This window comes from Nipponia nippon, unplaced genomic scaffold (assembly GCF_047370975.1).
Source record: "Nipponia nippon isolate SJK-2023a ecotype South Korea unplaced genomic scaffold, ASM4737097v1 scaffold_1, whole genome shotgun sequence".
Taxonomy (NCBI): Eukaryota; Metazoa; Chordata; class Aves; order Pelecaniformes; family Threskiornithidae; genus Nipponia; species Nipponia nippon.
The window spans coordinates 125,870,992-125,890,112 of NW_028262290.1; the positions used below are offsets into that span (position 1 = coordinate 125,870,992).

The 19,121-nt window shown below is 42.9% G+C and overlaps 1 protein-coding gene across 6 annotated transcripts in view; it reads left to right on the plus strand.

Annotated features, from left to right (window-relative positions):
* Positions 1-409: 409 nt before the first annotated feature.
* Positions 410-19,121, plus strand: part of ZNF385D (zinc finger protein 385D) — a 439,008-nt gene continuing 420,296 nt past the window's right edge. For 4 of the 6 annotated variants that reach the window (XM_087771537.1, XM_087771546.1, XM_087771587.1 and 1 more), the window contains exon 1: positions 890-1,025. In XM_087771537.1, coding sequence (XP_087627663.1) covers positions 923-1,025 — 103 coding nt within the window. In that variant the 5' untranslated portion in view covers positions 890-922. The other 2 variants (XM_087771557.1, XM_087771526.1) reach the window with 2 other exon arrangements.

The following is a 19,121-nucleotide window of genomic DNA, read 5'->3' on the forward strand; positions in this document are numbered from 1 at the left end:
GATTACAAACAAAAGTTATGCGCATTATTTGTACTTAGGAAACATACTGCTCTGCCAAATCCTCAGGACTAGAATTTCAAACTATTTTTTTCTTGCCTGAAAATTGCTAATATTCCATCTGTCTGTGCCTGTAACTTTTTAATCACTAAATCTGATTTTAAGAAGACAACAATTTTCAGAGAATATGACGTTTCTTACATTGCAATGATCCTTTTGCAGAAATTTTGGAGGCCCCACGCCAAAGCAAGGGTAGGGAGCGATGGCGGGGGGAGTCCCCGGGACTCTAGGGAGGAAGAGGGTGCTCCGCGAAGGTGAGGGAGGGAGGCTGGTGTCTCACCACACATGGGCTTGTGGGAAGTGGGAATCTCAGGTTGAGTTACTCATCGCTATGGAGTCAGGAGTGTGCAGAACCAATGATTTTGATGGCAGGAGGTAACGTACACATGTTTGTCAACGAAGCTGCTGTAGGAGGACTTGCCGGCGGGCAGGAGGAGGTTTATGCTGAGGACTGTCATCTCCCAAGTGTGGAAGCCTCCTGGTCCCGGGAGCCCACCGCCTCCTCTGATGTTCTCCCTCCCCGCGGTACGAAGAGGGGGCCGCCGCCGCTCTGCCCCCCCCGCAGACCGCGGCGGCGCAGGGACCCGGCCGGGCGGGGGGCCGAGCGCCGTCGCCCCCCGACGCTCCGTCCACCTCCCCGGGGGAGCGGGGCGGGGGGCGCGGGGCGGCGCTGCCCGGGGCTCCGCGCTGCCCGCCCGCCCGCGCTGATTGACACCGGGCCGGGCGGAGGCGGGCCCGCCGGGACCGCGCTGCTCCCGCCCGCCGCCGCCGCCGCCGGGCAGCGGGTCCCGCGCTCCATCGCCGCCCCCGCGCTCTCCCCGCCAGGCTCGGCGCGGCGGTGCGCGGCGCTGCCCGCGGCCGCGGCATGGCCGGCTCGCTGGGCAGGGGGGCGGCGTGCTGGCGGATGCGGAGCGCGGCGGGCGGCAGGAAGGAGAAGCCGCCGGGCGGCAAGCCCCAGCCGCGGCACGGTAAGGGGGCGGCCGCGGCGGGGTGGGACGGGGAGCCCCGAGGAGCCCCGAGGTCCGTGCGGGGCACCCCCGAGGCCAACTTGTCTGTGACTTGTTCTGCCCGCTCGGCTCCTTTGGGGCAGGGGGATCTTCTTTTCCCTTCCCCGTCAGCGGGTGCGAAGGGAGGCGAGCTCCCTGCGCCCGAACTCCGCTGAGCTGCGCCCCATGCCTTTTATTTACCGCGTACCGAGGCGAGGGGAGAGGAATGCCGTTCGCGTGCGTTTTGGCATCTTGCTTTGATAGCGGCTTCTTTGATTGTTGCGGAAAGCGTTTGCAGCCTGGCAAACGCCGGCGAATCTGGGAAGAGTCCTCGAAATCTTTTTTGGCTTGCATCTGTTTGATCTTAATGCCCGGCAAGCGCTGTTAAAAATACTTGCCCCGTGTGCTCTTGTCCCCCCCTTGATTGTTCGGGGAGATGGATGCTCTCTTTCAAGGCTAAGCAGCAGGCAAACAGTTCTTCCAAAACCAGCTCCTGACTTTGAAAACATAGAAGGGAACGGTGTCACACGAACTATTGAAAACAAGTGTTCAGGTTCGTGACCCGTTGTGTGCTGAACGGTGAATGCGGTTACTCAGAGCCAAATCTGTCATGTACGGTTTCCGTACTGTACCCCTTGGCTGTCACCGTTGTCTGCTTTGGTGAGCCAACCCAACTGCTTGTGGAGATATGGTCGCAGTGTCTGGAAATCTCCCTAGAATTTGTTCTAGCTGTGCATTCCCTGTGGATTTTAAACCCGCTACTTGGGTAAGTGTGTTTGCAGAAGTCTCTGACCTAACCCCTCAAGGATAAAGTAATGGTTTAAGTTGTGTTTGAGTTCTGCTTTAATTCGTGCTTGTTGGTTGTTGGATATGTCAGTCCCCAAAGTAACTTTGTGCCTTTTCCAGAGACAATAATTTGGCTGAAGGAGTAATTTGTACTCTTCACAAATATATAGAGCGCTGTAACGCATGCAGTCATCTTGACGACAAAGGTGTTGGGGTGGTGGGGAGCCTGGCGTCTTAGCCAACGGCGTTCTGAAGAAGGTGCTTGCCATGAAAGTAATACCCCCAAGTGCAGGTCTGAAAGGAAAGAAAACTAGAAGTTGCTTCTCCCACTGACTGTCACTGGGATAATTCTGAGCTAGAGTGATTTTGCAGCCACACCTCCTTTTCTCTTTTGCTTGTTTGTGCCTCTTTCATAAGGCAAAGAGGAAACAGACTAAAAGAGTCTGAGCAAAGGTTTTTGTCAGTGGTTATCAAAAAACCTCTAAAATAAATGACTGTGCAAGAAAGGAAGTGTTAATCCAGTTAGAGAATAAAATTGTCTGTTTAAAAATAGTTGTAAATGTTTATCCTGTTAATTCTGAGTGTAATGCTGGTAGTGGGGAATAACTCGAATGAAAAAGAGAGTTGGTGGGATCCCTTTAAGTTATATACCTGTTATTCGTGGGTGTTACACAGTAGCTAGGCATATAGACCAAAATCCTGGATGCAGTGAAGTCGGTGGGAATTTTGCCACTGACCTGAGAAGAGCCAGAATTGAACCCACAGACTCTGTGGTGTAAGGTGTTGGGCCAAACTGAAAACCTTTGACTGATATGGCTATGCAATTATGGCAAAGGTTGTAGTACTGCAGTATGCTGCTGTGATTAAAATATTATCAAAGTAGCTCTACCATAAATTAGTTAATTTAGGGAGATATTTTATCAGTTGGTTCTAATTTAGCTTAAAAAAAAAGGTGTGGTGTGCCTCAGTCTGAGTTGCTTCTTATAAATGTTTTGTAAAGTATTATGTGATAATTCTCATTTAAGTAATTTCTGTAACAACATGGAACGCTAAATTACACTGCAGCACATATAGTTTGCATCCCAATTAATTTTCAACTGTGCTTTAAGGATAATCATTCTTTTTGCTGTACTGTCTTTTCAAGGTGCACTGGACTTATTTACCAGGTCATTTACTGTCCGTTAACAGCTCCAATTGTAAGGTTAAAAGAAAATTAGACCTAATTCGTATGTCCCTAATACTGATTGTGTGCTCTCTGTGGAGATTTTTGGGGAGAAAAAAAAGTGTAGTATTAGTTCAGTATGATTCTTAAATTTTCAAAGTTATAGAAACACTCTGTTTTCCAAGAATGAACTCTTAAGTAAATTTCGGCTTTTGTAGACAGTCTTGAGCACTTCATGCAGGAATGGAAAATTTACTTAAAATGTTCAAGTATTAGAGTGGTTATAAGTAAGATATACCTAAAAGTAATATTGTGGTATGTGAGCTGTCAGCAATTTTTAACTGGCAAACAGCCTTCCAGGTTTGACTCATTCATATATGCATGCCTGCAATTATCAAAGTGAAGTGAGAACTATTCGCAAGAGAATTGGGAGGTATCGCAAGTATGAGATGATACTTTCAATTTTGGGAAGTACTGTTGTTCCTTCCTATTCTCTTTTTGCTGCAAAACCATTTCAATGGGCCACCAGCCTGTGTTGGTAAGAAGTGGCATAGCTCTATGGATCTCAGTTGCGCTGTTATTGACACCAACTGAAGACCAAGCACAATATTTCTGCATATGTTTGGATTAAGATAAGTTTATTTGGGCATCAGTTAAGGGTCTAAACTGGCAGGGTGCATATTGAGTTGTGAACACCTGAGCAAACCTGCCGTTTAACTGAGTGAAGTTAGAAGTATTTGCCAGCTTTGACATTCTTCTCACCTTTTATATGAGTAATTAGACTTTTCTATAATTTTCAAATATTTTAAAATGCAAATATGAAATTTTCCCTATGATCTCATGTGCAGAAGTTCTTATTTTACACTTTTTGTAGTTTCGTACCATGCAAAGCAATGTAAAGTGGGACTAGCATTTCCACCCATTGTGGTCTAGACAGTAAATGAAGTCTTTGTCAAGAGTCCAGCAAAAAGTTCAAGATCCTGTTAAGATGATGAATATTAACGGTCTTTTAAAGAGCCTGTTTTTAAATGATTTAATGTTGGGTTAGCATTGGCACCTTATCTGTAAAATCTCCCAAGATCTTGAAAACCTAGAGGGATGGCTACAGCCAGAATTCTATTACAGATACTCTCTAAGCAGAAGATGTTAAGAAGTAGCATAATGGAAACCACAGTGTAAATCAAGTAGTATTTTACTGTACTGCTTAAGAAAACTTTGAAATACTTGTACGAAGAAATCTCCTCCCTTGAGGAGCAGATATGGAAAGTTTGTGACTATAAGTTGCGAAACAGAAAGATGGTTTAAATTACTTGACACCACCAAAAATAACTTCTGGAGAGAAAGCAATATTTTATATCCCTTTTTAAAGCTATGTGAAAGTTTTGTAGTGAAAAAGTAGTTCTGCATCCTTAGTATTAAAACAATTACGAGGGGAAAATAGCACAAGTAAATTGTGCTGGATGTATGTGTAGGAGTGTGCGTGTATGCACAGGTGATATTTTAGACAAAAAAATGATTACTTCTTAATTTATTTGATTCTTTTTTTTTTTTTTTAACTGCTCACAAAATGTGCTGAATTTAGGCTGGGGAGTGGAAGTCCTCTGTGCTTCAGCCAGCACAATGAAATCAGTTGGTATCGTGCCAATATGTTGGATCATGCCCAGGTAGGCTGGATAAATAAATGTGAGCTGTAGCAACACAGACCTCTTTTTCACCTGGACCCGCTGACTGATTTTAGTCTTCACCTGTCTAGAGCTGTCACAGAACAAGACAAAAACTCTTGTCTCCATTTCTATTTGGTGTTTATTCCATCTGAGCATAATGGAAAGGTTGTAGCATGGTAGGGATAGAAGTCAGCATATTATCGCTCCAGAGAAGGGGACTCCCCTAACTGTGTTGAACTGATGGAAGAATGGGGAGGGAGGAAAAAGCCTACAAACCTGTCTGTTGTTTTCCTGTTGTATAAGCTTAGTTGTATGCACTTATGTTAATGACTTCTGGTTGCGACTGGACTGGACTAATTCTACAGTTGGTAGTAGGGAAATGAAGTTGTGCTTGAGCTTTCCAGTGCCAGATGTTCTCATCTTCACACATTTCTTGAAATATTCAAGAATGTGCTTCAGTGTTTTCTGTTGGCTTGTTCCTTTTTTCCTTCTCTGTCTCCTGGGAACTAACATTCTTGGTCATATTGAGGTAGTCATAACCAAATCTGTTTTGCTGGAGGCGCAGTTCTCTGTGCCTCGCTTTTTACATGTGGCTTATTGTAGTATTTGTAAAAGTAAATGTCTGAAATTCATGTAGGCATTTTAATATATATATATTAATAAATATATAAAAATCTGCTTAATATAAAAGAATAGAAGTTCTCTTCTTGAAGCAAGTAAACCTCTCTTCTGTGATCAGCTGGAATAATCTGCAGGTAGACGTTAAATCTTAAAACGTTTCTCTAGCCTGTAAGTTCAGAAAGTGTGAATGGTGATGTTATTTCTACTTAGATCTACTAATACTTTGATGCCTTAGTCACTTTTGGGGTCTCACTAGTCAGTGAGTGTGTTTGCCATGTGTCATGCAGACCTTGCTGTGAAGGCATGGATTTCAAAACAAATGGATGGGTGAAGGGTTTGACCTGGAGAGCAAAAGGGTTGGTTTACCGAACATATTTTAACTTGCTTAGCCTTTTCCTTCATGTAAATGCCAGCTGATACCTCTACTTATCTTAATCAGACTATATACATAATAGGTACAACTTCTTAAAGAACTTGTCTGATTTAGGAGTTTAAGTTCCATGGTGTGTATTTTTTTTTTTTTTTCTGTTGGTTTGGTTTTTTTTGGTTTTGTTTTTCAAATTAGTTCACAATGGTGTTACTGTAAAAAAGGTAATACTCTTCATGGCCAGAAATGTGCATGATAAAACCAGTAGATACCTGTTACATGGCTGTATGTGCCTTTTTGCCCCTAGTTCACAGAAGAGGTTATTTATGATACTGATAAAACCTAGCATTACAACTTGCACAATTAGAAGTAATCAGAGCTACAAATCCATCGATTATTCTAAATTTGAATTTACAGTAGAATGACAAACCCACCATCTAGATCTCAGAAGCAGACTCCAAATACAGTTTTATGATGTTCATTTAAATCTAATTTTGGCACAGAAATGTAGTTAAGAAACCAAAGACTTCCCCTCCATTCCATAACCAGATTTATTTTTCTGACCTTTTTTTTTTTTTAAGAAGATTTAGAGAGTTTTAATCAGAGATAGGTCACAAATCACTTTGCTGGGAAATGCAAGGTGTGCTTTAAAAGGTGGAAAAAAAAAAATCACTCTCCTGATCATTTGGCTCTTGTTTTTTAAAATTGTAAAGCTAGGTGAAATGATTACTCTGACAGAACTATAGAAACTATCTCATTTTAGTATATTCTGAAGTATTTTATATTTTGAGTAACCCTGGCTCAGGGGCATTTTATACTCACATCTGGAAGTTTCCAGTCTTAGTATTCAGTTTAGCGTCTCTGTCTTTGTCTTTCCATTTAGCCTTGCCATGTTATAACAATGAATCATCTTGTCCATTAACTAAAGTTGGAATGTCTGTTTATGCACTGAATTTGTTTCATCACGTCGCCATAATAACTGATTGGAACCGTGGCAACTCTGACTGCTTTCCCATATGTATTTGGGCTGGACTTTACCCAGTGCTGTTCTGAGCAGCAGAAGGATAAGCCATCACAAAACCTGGAATATCTTTATCCTCTTAGGATTCAACCTTTCTTTCTCATGAAACTGTAGGTTTCATTTTCATATTCTGTCTCCATGTATACGAAATCAGGTAGAGGCTGTAGTATTTCCAATCATACGAAATCATAGCAGAGTTGCAACATGCATATATGTATAACAGTTAAAGCAGGAATGTTGTTACTGTAGGTTCACTTCGATATGTTCTGGTTTGTTAATGAATTTTAGATTAGTGCTGATTAAAATATTGAAGTATTAAGTAAAAAGTGAAACAAAACTATAGTGGCATTCTTTGATTAACTTAATAGTGTTAATAGAGCAGACAAGTGACACGGTGCAAATGAAAGGGCCATGTGGCAGGGAGGCTGTGCCAGCAGATGCAAATTCACACCTCTTGCCGTGTGAGTGGGCTTGCAGATAGCACTCTGGTTGCTATTTAAGCAGAGTGTTTTGCAAATAAATGTCCTTTTGTTAAAAAAGTATTACAGTGCTTGTACCTTGACTCATTTAATAGCGTGTAGCCTTAACTTACTTTGTGATGGTATTATGGAAATGATTGTCTTTTATTTCCATGAGAAAAACAACTTTGTTGCATTTGGAAGGTAAATACTGAAGGGTCTGTTTAATAAATAAAACTAAAGTGTAGTGTAAAACATATGTGTTCTTTTTAAGATGGCTTTGTGATCTGGTCTTGTGTACTGTGATGTCTAAGAGTATTTTTGTGTGCTCTCTAAGACCAATTTTCATTAAGAGCTGTTGATGCCACATTCCTGTGGAAAGTATTGAAAAGTAGAAAAGAGGAGTAGGAATTACTGGGTAGAACCTTCTCCTGAAGGCAGATTAAAGTAGAACTGTTAGTTTGTGATAACGAACCCAAGAGCCTGTGGAAAGAAGTGAGAAAAAAAAGACTCGTTATTGTCAATGACTGCATTGGGCTTTGCTGTACAAACCATTCCAGTATTTTGTTCAATACTTTTCACTTTGAAGCTCTGAAACTATGGAGCTGTCTAAATTGCTGGCATTTGTAGTGAGGGGGAGGAATGGGAGGTTGAGAAGAGATACTCTTTCTCCAGAAGTTGGATTGAGTAAGTTTGCATAGTATAACCAGGTGTCCTCACCACTTTCTGCTTTTTGGCTGATAGTCACTGTGGTTTCATGTGGGAGGTCATGGTTGGTGCTAGACAAGAAGTGGGTGTGAGTAAAATTTTTTAGGAGGTAAGTGAGAGGAGGTTCTGTAATGCAGATCCTTCTGTATGCTCAAGGTACCCTTGCTATGCATTCACATCAGCCAGGATCACAAAGCAGATGAGTTGCTGTGTTCTGTGGTGGGCAGAATGTCTCTGGGCTTCTGCATCATTGTTAAATGCAAGACATCCTGATAATGACGTCTCAACATCATTAATATACGGCTTATAATGTTCAAGCCTGAGTTAGAGGGGATGGGAACACAATCTTCAATTTTTATTTAAGCTAGAGGTGTGAATTTTTGGCTGTCTAGCTATTTGGAATTCCAACAGATATTCAGATCTGCAAATCCATTTAAAAACTGGAGGAAAGTGGTCTTTAGAACACAAGAAATGCTTTAGGGAAACACTGTCTTTTCCAGTCTGGATGATGTTGGAGTTCTGTAGATTCTCTATGGCAGACTGCTCCCAGTCCAGGTATTGATTTCAGTTAACATTAAAGTAGCCTGAGGGATGGTCAGTTGTTTGTATTAATGGTACAGCTGGGTCCAGCCTAAATTGCTTCAAGCCTTTGGCCTACCAAGGCAAGTTCTAACAAAGCAAAAGAGAACTTACCACTGGTTTTATTCATTGTGCAACAGGAGGACATCTTGTTATTTTTCGCTGAGAAGTGGTAATGGTCTGATCAGAATAGGAGCATATTTTGGGTTTTTTTGTGTGTGTAGTCTTTGTTTATTAATGTCCAGGCTGAGAAGCTAGTCCCAGCTCAATTACTTTACTTTTTGGGAGAGGGCTGTATTACAAATGTAAAGGTGGGAAAAGGGTCACCTTGCAGAAACTGTAGTGACTGGAGTGAGATTCCGATCTTGGAATGACTTGATCTTGTGTGAGGTAGCTGCTTGCTGTACACACCATATCAGTTCGTGAGCTTATTTTCTAGGCTTTTTGAATTCTTCTGTTTTGCCACTTGTTCCAGGGACTGAAGCAGACAAATGATCTCACAGAAGTGATGATGAAGTGACACCTGAGAGTTTTTCGGAGTTCTCAATAGCTTTGAGCAGTTGTTCCATTGCAGGGAGGGTAAATCTGAAGATGCATCCTGGATCATGGCTAGTATTTTTTTCCCTATCTTATTCCTGTAGCACTATGATGCCAATTTGATGGTGGACGGATAATTTTAGCCAATGGCTTTTGTATTCTGCAAACTGAAACTCTATTTTACTACTTTCTCAGTGTAAAAAGAGGAAAGTTGCAAAATTCTTTATTGGTATGGTATGACAATAGTATATGACTTTTTTTTTTTTTTTCCAATCAAGTTAAAATGTTTAGATACATTAAGTTCTGATTATATTCAACATATCTAGTGGAAACCTGAGGAATACGTAGGATAATTCAGGTTGGAAGGGTCTTAAGGAAGGTCTCTAGTCCAGTCTCCTGCTCTGTGTCAGCTGTGAGATCAGATCAGGTTGCTCAGGGCTTTCTTCAGTCCAGCCTTGAAAACATCCAAGGAAAGAGAATGCACAAAATCTGGCAAATGGATACTTTTTCAAATGTTGAAATTCAAAATTGAGCCTGAAAACTTTGGAAAAGTGGGAGTTCTAGATAATGGCCCTGTCTTCCTAGAAATCAGGCCAAGAGTAAGTGGTGCTAAAGTGATTCCACTGATGATCTGAAGTATCACTTGCAAAACATAGTGCAAACTGCCTCATTTTAGGATGTTCCAGAAAAGATACCAGAGAAAACTAATCATTTGCTTATAAATGAGTGATAACTATTCCTAGGCTTGCAATCTCTTATCAGAGTACACCTAGAAACACAGTAACTTTTTGAGGAATACAGAAGAGTATGCCAGGTATCTGGCACTGCAGCTATCTGTTGCATAGATCAGTAGTGCAGGTAAGATTTTGTGACAAGAAGGGTCTTGGCAACTTAAGTAATTGAAATGTTCTAGTGTAGTTATAGCACAGAGGTCTCTGGTCATTATGGATAGAGTCTGAAAGATAATGCTTTGCTGTTTGTTTTGGTGGGTGTTTTTGTTTCTTTGTTTTATTTTTTTACAGGGCTGAGGGCTTCAATCTTCAGACCGCTGTTTTGCTTTGTCTCTTCCTCAAATGTGGTCAGCTTGTATCCTGTATGCATCAAACTTGACTTAGAGGTCCAGACTTAATATGCTTTTCTACCTTTTACTCTCTTCTACAGTAAGACCACCAATCTCTGGTTCATATCTCTTCAACAGAGTTGTAGGAGGAGAACCAGTGTTGGATCTATTTAAGTGTTGTCTGCCTGGATTCCTGCACCATGCTCTGTAGCAGAGGCCATTTCACTAGCTTCTGTTAGTAAAAAGCTTGTGTGCCTCTTGGCCCTCGACTGGCTGGGTACTTACCCACAAATCTGTAGAAGTAAATACAAACTCAGTGTATTTCTATCAATCATCTACTCCTCTAGTCCAAATCAGATTTATAAAAAACAAACAAAGAAAAAAAAACAAACAAGATGATTAAAATTGTCCGTGAACCAAACATTCTGAATTTCAGTGAACTCTAACTGCACTTCTTGAACTCTCCAGCCAAGAGTGAGGAAGCCATAACCAAATTGCAGCCCTGTAGCTACAGGCCCAGTGTTCACTGAACACATTTGTGAACATCAGCAGCCTTTCACAAACTTTCTGGGGTCTGTCTCTGGCTTCTTTGGCAAGGAGTGTGGAACCCTGATGGTCCTGTTGGATCTGGGCTCCCAGTGCTCTCTGGGTCCCAGCTTTGGGATCGTAGCATGGCTGCCCACTCTGAGGCTCCACATGCCACCCTGCCAGCAGGGTGGGCGGGTTTCTCCAGGTGTCACCTGTGTCTGGCTTGAGGAATCTGTTGAAGAAGCTGCAGCGCATTTCATCTTTATGTCCTGGTATCTTCTTGTGTACAAGCCTGCCAGTGAATTTCACTGTTTTCCAATGATATTCCTGTGTAAGAAATTGTCACGCCATACAGCCTGGGTGCAGTAGTACAACCTTGCTGGCAATATATTTTCCTGGTACAGAAGAGTACTGTTTTTCTTTCCAAGGAAGCACTTTATAATTCTTTGTATTAACAGTCATTGTCTCACATATCCTAATAAATTCAGCTATTTGGTATAATTAATTTGTTAATGTTTCTGCAATTGTGTAATAGGATACATTGGGCCTTGGCACTCTCAAGGCACTCATTTAAAAAGATTGTTTATGGAATCACTTTCTTTGCTTAATAATATTTTAATAAGATCTTCCATTGAGTTCTGTGGCCATTAAAGTCTCAGTTTTGAAATTTTTCTCTTGCTTGTGTTGTCCCCAACTGTTTTTTTGGGTGTTTGGTTTTTTTTTTTTTTTTTTTTTTTTTTTTTTTAAATCTGGTATCTGATTTTATCTTTGTCCCACTGCTCTTTGCAGGTTTTGCTTTTAACAAGTAGATGGGTAAGCATTTCTATCAGTCTGTACAGGTCTGATTCAGAAATCTTTATTCAATGGTTTTCCTTGGACCTTATACTCTTAGTAATACTTCAGATGCCAAAGTTAGGGGCAACACATGGTTTGGAAACTAATTCAGTTAATTAAAGTAATTTATGATTTTCTTAATGTAGGGGAAAATTAAGGACTGTATCTACTACCAAAGGTGTGAAGATTTGGTAGTGGCTGACTTCGTGATGCAAATGGCAAGACAGATTTCTCCTGTTCGTAATCTTTAACATGTTCCTTGAGAATTAGCACCCGTACTTCAACAGTTGTATTTTTAAACATGTCTGTGTGCAGGAAGGTGTGTATGAAACCAATCCGTGTAGCAGAAGGAATTATGACGAACTAATAGCTTTTTCAGGAATCTGTGTTCTCTGGTCATAACTTACTGAGTCTTGAATCTGGTGTAGAGAAATGTGCTGTATGAAGGGTTACGTGAAGTACTTTCATTGTCAGAGCAGCACTGCGTAGTGCATATCTGTGTTACCACGTTGTTTTTTGTATGTTTTTGCTACAGAAGAAGATAGCAATCACAGCAGGCACTACTGAGGAGTGTGGCTAGGAACTCTGCTGCCATCTGTGTTAGCGCTGTCTGTTCATGTTGTGTCCTTGTTTCCATATGTATAGTTTAGCACTTAGTCTCTACAACCGTTGGAGTAACATAGCTGAAAACAGTTGTGATAATGAAAGTCAATGGCAAACAGTCATTTAAGAAGTTAATTTACTTGTTTTCAATATAAGTGCTCTGTTTTTTTTCTTCTCTTCCCCCCCCCCCCCCTTTTTTTTTTTTAATCTCCTACTACTTTAGACAGATTTCATGAGATACTGCTGCTCATTCCAATTTTGAACTCATCACTTTTGGCTTTGTACATCATAATCACCTCCACAGCAAACACTGTGATGCCATAAACAGAGGATTTGACTTCAGGTGAAGAATGTAGGCAGTAAAAGCAGAAAAAGCCGTAACGGAAGATGTGGGAGGATGGGGAGGACAGGGAAAGTGATTATTCTGGCTTTCCGTGTAGCAATTTTTTTTTCCCCCCCAAACTTTTTGTTTTTATCTTTACTGATAGCTGAAAGAAAATAAATTCTTTTAAAATGTCAGAGTGGAACTTCTATTTTAGACAGTATAATTGTAAAAATGTATAAGCAGTGGAGTTTTATTCTGGATAGGATTTCTTTTTCTCTCTTTCCATTCATTTTTAAAAAATCACTTTAGTAAATCCACCGTGGGAGGATAGTTTTGCTGCTGTACTTTTCCCAGGATGCAGCAAGAGAAATTGCATTTGCAGTTCACAGAGAATGAAATTAAGCTTGCTCTGTCCTGATGATCCACTACTCCTACACCCAGCACATTTCTGGGCGAGACTCTTGCATGCTATAGGAGACAGTGCCCTGAATGTGCTTGCACCTGCTCTTGTGCATGAAGGAATAGGCACAGATATGGGCCCACGTAGCTCTCAAATTAGAACTAGGTACTTTGTGGAGTGCCTGTGTGTGTGTCTGCCTCCTCTCTGAGGTGTCACTCTTGGAAGGGGAGACTTCAAACGTGTTGCTGTTTGCTTATAGAGGTTGAGACTACTCGCCGTTCTGTAATGTATTTGTACATGCTCAGAAAGATCATGGTTTTAGAGAGCATCAGGCCATTGAAGGATACAATTTTCAACTTGCATCATCTCATGTTCAAAACATAGTTCGGTGCTAAACTGTAAAATCAGTAAAAAGTAATTAGTAAATGCAAATCACATTGTGGCAACTGAAAGAGCAGGCTGTCATTGTAGAGGTGATCAGCTCCAGTGCAGGCGCATTCTACAGCGGAGTGGGGGATTGTGGCGTACAGGGGGGTTTCCAGAGCCGGGGAAACCCCAGGGGAGTGCAGAGACCCTCCAGGAGCCGGCAGCTCTCAAAAGGACAGGTGACGAGGCAGGAGCGGGGAGAGGAGTAATGGTGGCCCCAGGGAGCATGAGCAACCAGGAGAGCTGTGAGCAGGATGGGCAAACAGGGCGTGGCGTGGCACGGCAGTTCTGCAGAAGGGCATCTCTTTGAAGGAGGGGCATTCCACTGGCTGAGTGGGAGACCTGAAGTACACATAACCCAGCAACTGGCCACTGTTCTGTGACCATCTGCACAGGTCAAGGGCATTCGTCCTACCTGACCCTCAAGGCGGAATGGTGGGCACTTGTCTGAGAGCAAAGGCTGCAGCTCTGGCTGGGGGGTCTGCACCACCTACCCCAGCGGTGGCCGATGCCTCCACCCAGATGGAGTTGCTGAAGGGAGAGGCTGCAGTGCAGACCTCAGACTGCAGGAAGTGCCTAGACCTTTCTCCTGGGGCAGGGACAGGAGGCAGACCTGCCTGCAGAAGGTGTGCCCAGGTGGAGGACCTCCTGCAGCAGGTGGCTGAGCTGCAGGAGGTGGTGAGAAGGCTGCGTAACATCAGGGAGGCTGAGAAGGAGTCAGATAGCTGGTTCCAAGCACAGTCTGCAGTGGATCCACAGCCCATGGCCAAACAGACAAAAACTCCCCCACTGGCACACACAGTGGGGGGCAGTAATGCAGAAGAATGGACAGCTGCAATGGCAAGGACCAGCACAAGGAAGGCCTCCCCCGAAGCCTGAGGTGCCCTTGCAGAACTGCTTCACCACTCTACAGACTGAAGAGGAAAGACCTGTCACACCAGGAGAGATGCTGGAGCTGAGTAAGGCAGCCCAATCTGCTCCTCCTATAACAACAGTGCAACTAAGGAAAGGCGACGGGTGGTAGTAGTAGGCGACTCTCTTCTGAGAGGTACGGAGGCACCCATTTGCCAACCTGACACACTCTCTAGAGAGGTGTGCTGCTTACTGGGGACTCGTATCAGGGATGTCACTGAGAGACTGCCAAGCCTCGTACAGTCTGCTAACTATTATCAGCTGCTGTTGTTTCACGTGGGCACCAGTGATACAGCCAGGAGCAGTCTGAGGATTATCAAGAAGGATTACAGAGCCCTGGAAGCAGTGGTAAGGGATGCTGGAGAGCAGGTAGTTTTTTTCATCGGTCCACCCAGTCAAAGGGAAGGGGTTTGAAATGGCCAGTCGAATCTGGCAAATAAACAAATGGTTACAGGACTGGTGCCACAGCCACAGTTCAGCTACTTAGACCATGGGACTCGCTTTGAGAAACCTGGTTTACTGGGTGCTGATGGGGTCCGTCTGTCAGAGAAGGGGAAGAGCATCTTTGGTCATAGGCTTGCCAAGCTGGTGAAGAGGGCTTTAAACTAAAGTTGCCAGGGGAGGGGAACCTCACTCCTACTAGTTTGATGCCAGTGCCAGCAATAGATGCCCAGAGCCTGGAGAAGGATCACAGGTCAGCAGGAGAGCACCTGAAGAGCAGCACAAAGGAATTCCAGCCAGTAAGTCAGCTTCATCGGGGGCCCAACTTAAATGCCTCTATGCAAACGCAGGTAGCATGGGGAATAAACAAGAGGAGTTAGAGACGTGCACACGCCTGTAGGTCTGTGATCTTATTGGCATCACAGAGATGTGGTGGGACGGCTCCTATGACTGGAGTGTTGGAATGGAAGGATACAGTCAGGGAAGACGAGGAGTGGGTGTTACCCTCTATGTCAGTGACCAGCTGGAGTGCATGGAGCTCCACCTGGGGTGCGTTAGGAGCCGACCGAGAGCTTATGGGTCAGGATTAAAGGGAGGGTAGGGACAGGTGACGTTATAGTGGGGGTCTGCTACAGGCCACCTGACCGGGAAGACCAAGTGGATGAGGCCCTCTATAGACAGACAGGAGCAGCCTCACATTCACAAGCCCTAGTCCATTTGATGCTGTCCCACACGACATCCTTGTCTCTAAATTGGAGAGATGTGGATTTGACAGATGGACCACTCAGTGGATAAGGAATTGGCTGGATGGTCGCACTCAAAGAGTTGCAGTCAATGGCTCAGTGTCCAAGTGGTGACCAGTGATGAGTGGCATTCCTCAGGAGTTGGTATTGGTACCGGCGCTGTTAACATCTTTGTTGGCAACATGGACAGTGGGATTGAGTGCACCCTCAGCAAGTTTGCTGACGACACCAAGCTGTGCAGTGCGGTCGACATGTTGGAAGGAAGGGATGCCATCCCAGGAACCTTGAGAGGCTTGAGAAGTGGGCCTCATGAAGTTCAACAAGGCCAAGTGCAAGGTCCTGCGCATGGGTCGGGGCAATCCCAAGCACAAATACAGGCTGGGCAGAGAATGGATTGAGAACATCCCTGAGGAGAAGGACTTGGGGGTGTTGGTTGATGAGAAGCTCAGCATGACTGGGCAATGTGCGCTTGCAGCCCAGAAAGCCAACCGTATCCTGGGCTGCATCAAAAGAAGTGTGACCAGCAGGTTGAGGGAGGTGATTCTCCCCCTCTACTCTACTCTCGTGTGACCCCATCTGGAGTACTGTGTTCAGCTCTGGGGCCCCCAGCATAAGAAGGACATGGACCTGTTGGAGCGAGTCCAGAGGAGGGCCATGAAGATGATCAGAGGGCTGGAGCACCTCTCCTATGAAGACAGGCTGAGAGAGCTGGGGTTGTTCAGCCTGGAGAAGAGAAGGCTCCAGGGAGACCTTATAGCAGCCTTCCAGTACCTGAAGGGGGCCTACAAGAAAGCTGGAGAAGGACTTTTTACAAGGGAGCATAGTGATAGGGCAAGGGGTAATGGCTTTAAACTGAAAGAGGGTAGATTTAGATGGGATATAAGGAAGAAAATCTTCACTGTGAAGGTGGCGAGGCACTGGAACAGGTTGCCCAGAGAGGCTGTGGATGCCCCATCCCTGGAAGTGTTCAAGGCCAGGTTGGATGGGGCTTTGAGCAACCTGGTCTAGTGGAAGGTATCCCTGCCCATGGCATGGGGGTTGGAACCAGATGATCTTTAAGGTCCCTCCCAACCCTAACTGTTCTATGATTCTATGATTTATTTGTTTAGTTGGGTGGCAGTGGGAAAGGCAACTTAAAAAAAACCCACACTCCTTTTTCTTCTTGAGCAATAAAATCTCTCTCTTTAACCCTTCAGCCATCCATCCCATAGAAATTATGTACATAAACCTCTATTTCTAGGTTTTTACTGCTTTTATAGCTGTCCAGTTCTTCCTTTTGGGCTGTGTCTTCTCTAAAGCAGCTTCAGGTAGATAAATGCTCAAATGACTTTAGTGCTCATGTAGCACCTTAGGTACATGCCTAACAGTCCTCCCGCCAATAAGTATTTCCTTTTCTTACAAATAGAAATTGAATGCATGTAATGTCTATGGAGAAAAAATTCAACAATAAGAACAGAGAAAGCCCAAGGATCAGCAAGGATCTGTGTTTAATATAAAGCTGATCCTGGGCTCCACAAAGCTTGTGAACGTGAGGAGACTCCCACAATATATATAAAAAAAGTTAGCACTTGCTGTTCAACAATTCCAGCAGTTTTCATTTGCATTTCAAAGCCAGAGAGAGACTTGAGAACACTCATATCTGTAATTCCAATAGTCCCTCTGTCTGGATGGCTGTTTGATGAAAACTGCCCATACTGTGTCAGTTTTACAGAATTTCATTTGTTCCATCTTCTTAGATGAGCCTTTAATCTCCTGCTTGCTGATCCCTGGTTTATAGTCAGATTTGATAGCGATAGGATGGTGGTAAATACCTTGATGTGAAAGTCTATAACAAGGTAGAACTGTCGTTTCCCTCCTCAGTCCTCTGGTATGGTAAAATTTTATTTGTGAAATGTGAATAAAGCTTAAAGCTGCCTGGTTTCAGGCCATTTTCAGGTGCATCTGTTTACGAGTAAGTTTGGTGGGTTTGGTTTTTTTTTTTTTTACCTCTGGAAAAGGCAAGAAAAAGGCTTATTTGTTGACTTGCTTCTGAATGTTTTGGAAAGCAATTTTATGTCAACCTGATTAATTATTCTGTTTTCCCAGAGGTTGATAACATGCTGATTTCAAGTAAGACCTGAAATAATAGATATTCGACATGTGCATAATCATTTTGATTCATGAATAAAGCCACTCCTGAATGGCTTTAATGCTGTCAATAAAAACCTTACAGTTAAATGAATGAAAATAAGTTTAATAGCTGTATTTAGCAAAAGTCTGTTCATGCTTTTTTTTTTTGCACTGTTTTGTATACATATGTTAGCTGCATAACTTCTGCATCTCTTCCTTTCTGTCAAAATGGAAAAATCCTTTCTCTTTGCTTTTTAAGCCATTCTCTGGATAATCTTAAAGCTCAAGTTTTGGCACAAATTAATATAATAAGAATATTCAAAGTATAGAAGGTTAGGGATATACACCAAGTTAAGTGTATACCCAGGTTACGTTAAGCGTACCTGTGCCTATGGAATAAACCAGTTTTGCCCAAACTGTAAGATGTTATCAGTCCTTTTCCATTTTAATAAAGTTTTTTTTTTTCTTGACTATTTTTACCTGGTTGTGTCTCCCCTTTACTTTTTATATTGTTATTTATAATTCCCGCATTATCCCATTGTAGCTGGTCTGCCACAAATCTTTGTTACCAATCTTGGGAGGAAAAAGACTCTAAACACACTACCATATTTTCTCTCTTTCTCTCACTCTTCTTTTCGTAATACACTGATTTCTATGGCTTTGCTGTTCTAAAAATTCTTCCCCCTTTATTTAGTCCCCATAACTCCAGTTAAATCTGAGCTTCACTGTTAAAGGCAAGAATTTAAATGTGGTTTCCCCTCCTGCTTAACCTCTTGCCTTCCCTTTTTAGGATTTGGTGGTCCTTCCACCTTCCTACTTGAATTTCCATCTGGTGCACTACAGACTTTTCTGTTAGATAAATATAAATTATCTGTTCCTAAGATATACCCCTTAATGTGATTTTTCTTAAAGAAGTTTGTGGGATTTTTCATGTGTTTGAAATTCTTAAGGTTTTCCTTCACAGGTGCACCGAGAGTCCAAATTGTCCCAAATTACATAGCTCCACGCACTTACCTATATGATAGCACTGTAGTTTTTATTTATGTTTTCTCTGCTTTCTGTTGGTTTTATGCCAATAGCTCCAGGAAGATCAACTCTTACTCCTCAGACTTTCGAGGTGTAACTTTACAGCTAGAACAGAAGAATTCTTCCGAGTAAACCACCCTCCCAACTATGCACATCAAACCAAAACTCAAATCATGAGATGGCCAAAGTGCTAGTGATGATTGTCCTCTATGGAAGCTGCTGTTGTCACTGACGTGGCTGTGGGCAGATGTCTTTTTGTCATTTTTGAGTACATGTGACTTGCAGAACTCTGGAAATTACCCATAGAAAGGGAGAATCTGATTTGGGAGGTGCCCACAGACTGCGCCGGGGGAATGAAATACTGCATTAGTGCTTGTTACTGGCAAATGGTAAAAATCCTTTTTTTGTTAGGTCAGTGTTTCTGACTGTTTCATCCACCTGCCTTTTGGATTCTCACTGGATATGCTATTACAGAACTTTGAGAAAGATACTGAGAAGTTCCATGAGTAAATGAGCATTACAATTTCCTTATTAATGCTACTTTTCCCTTTGGCAAGCTTTTCAACTTCAGAGACTGTATTTCTTCTCCTGCACTTAGAATTAATTTTGTATGCCTTGACAGCCAAGTTTTTTGAAGTAGGAGTAAAGGACCGCGCATGGCACTCACTGAAGGTGAACACATGGATTGAGCTGGTCTTAGTAGCATACGATAACGTTCAACTGACCATGAGCCAGAGGAGAACCTTCTGGTAGGAGGGAATTGCAATG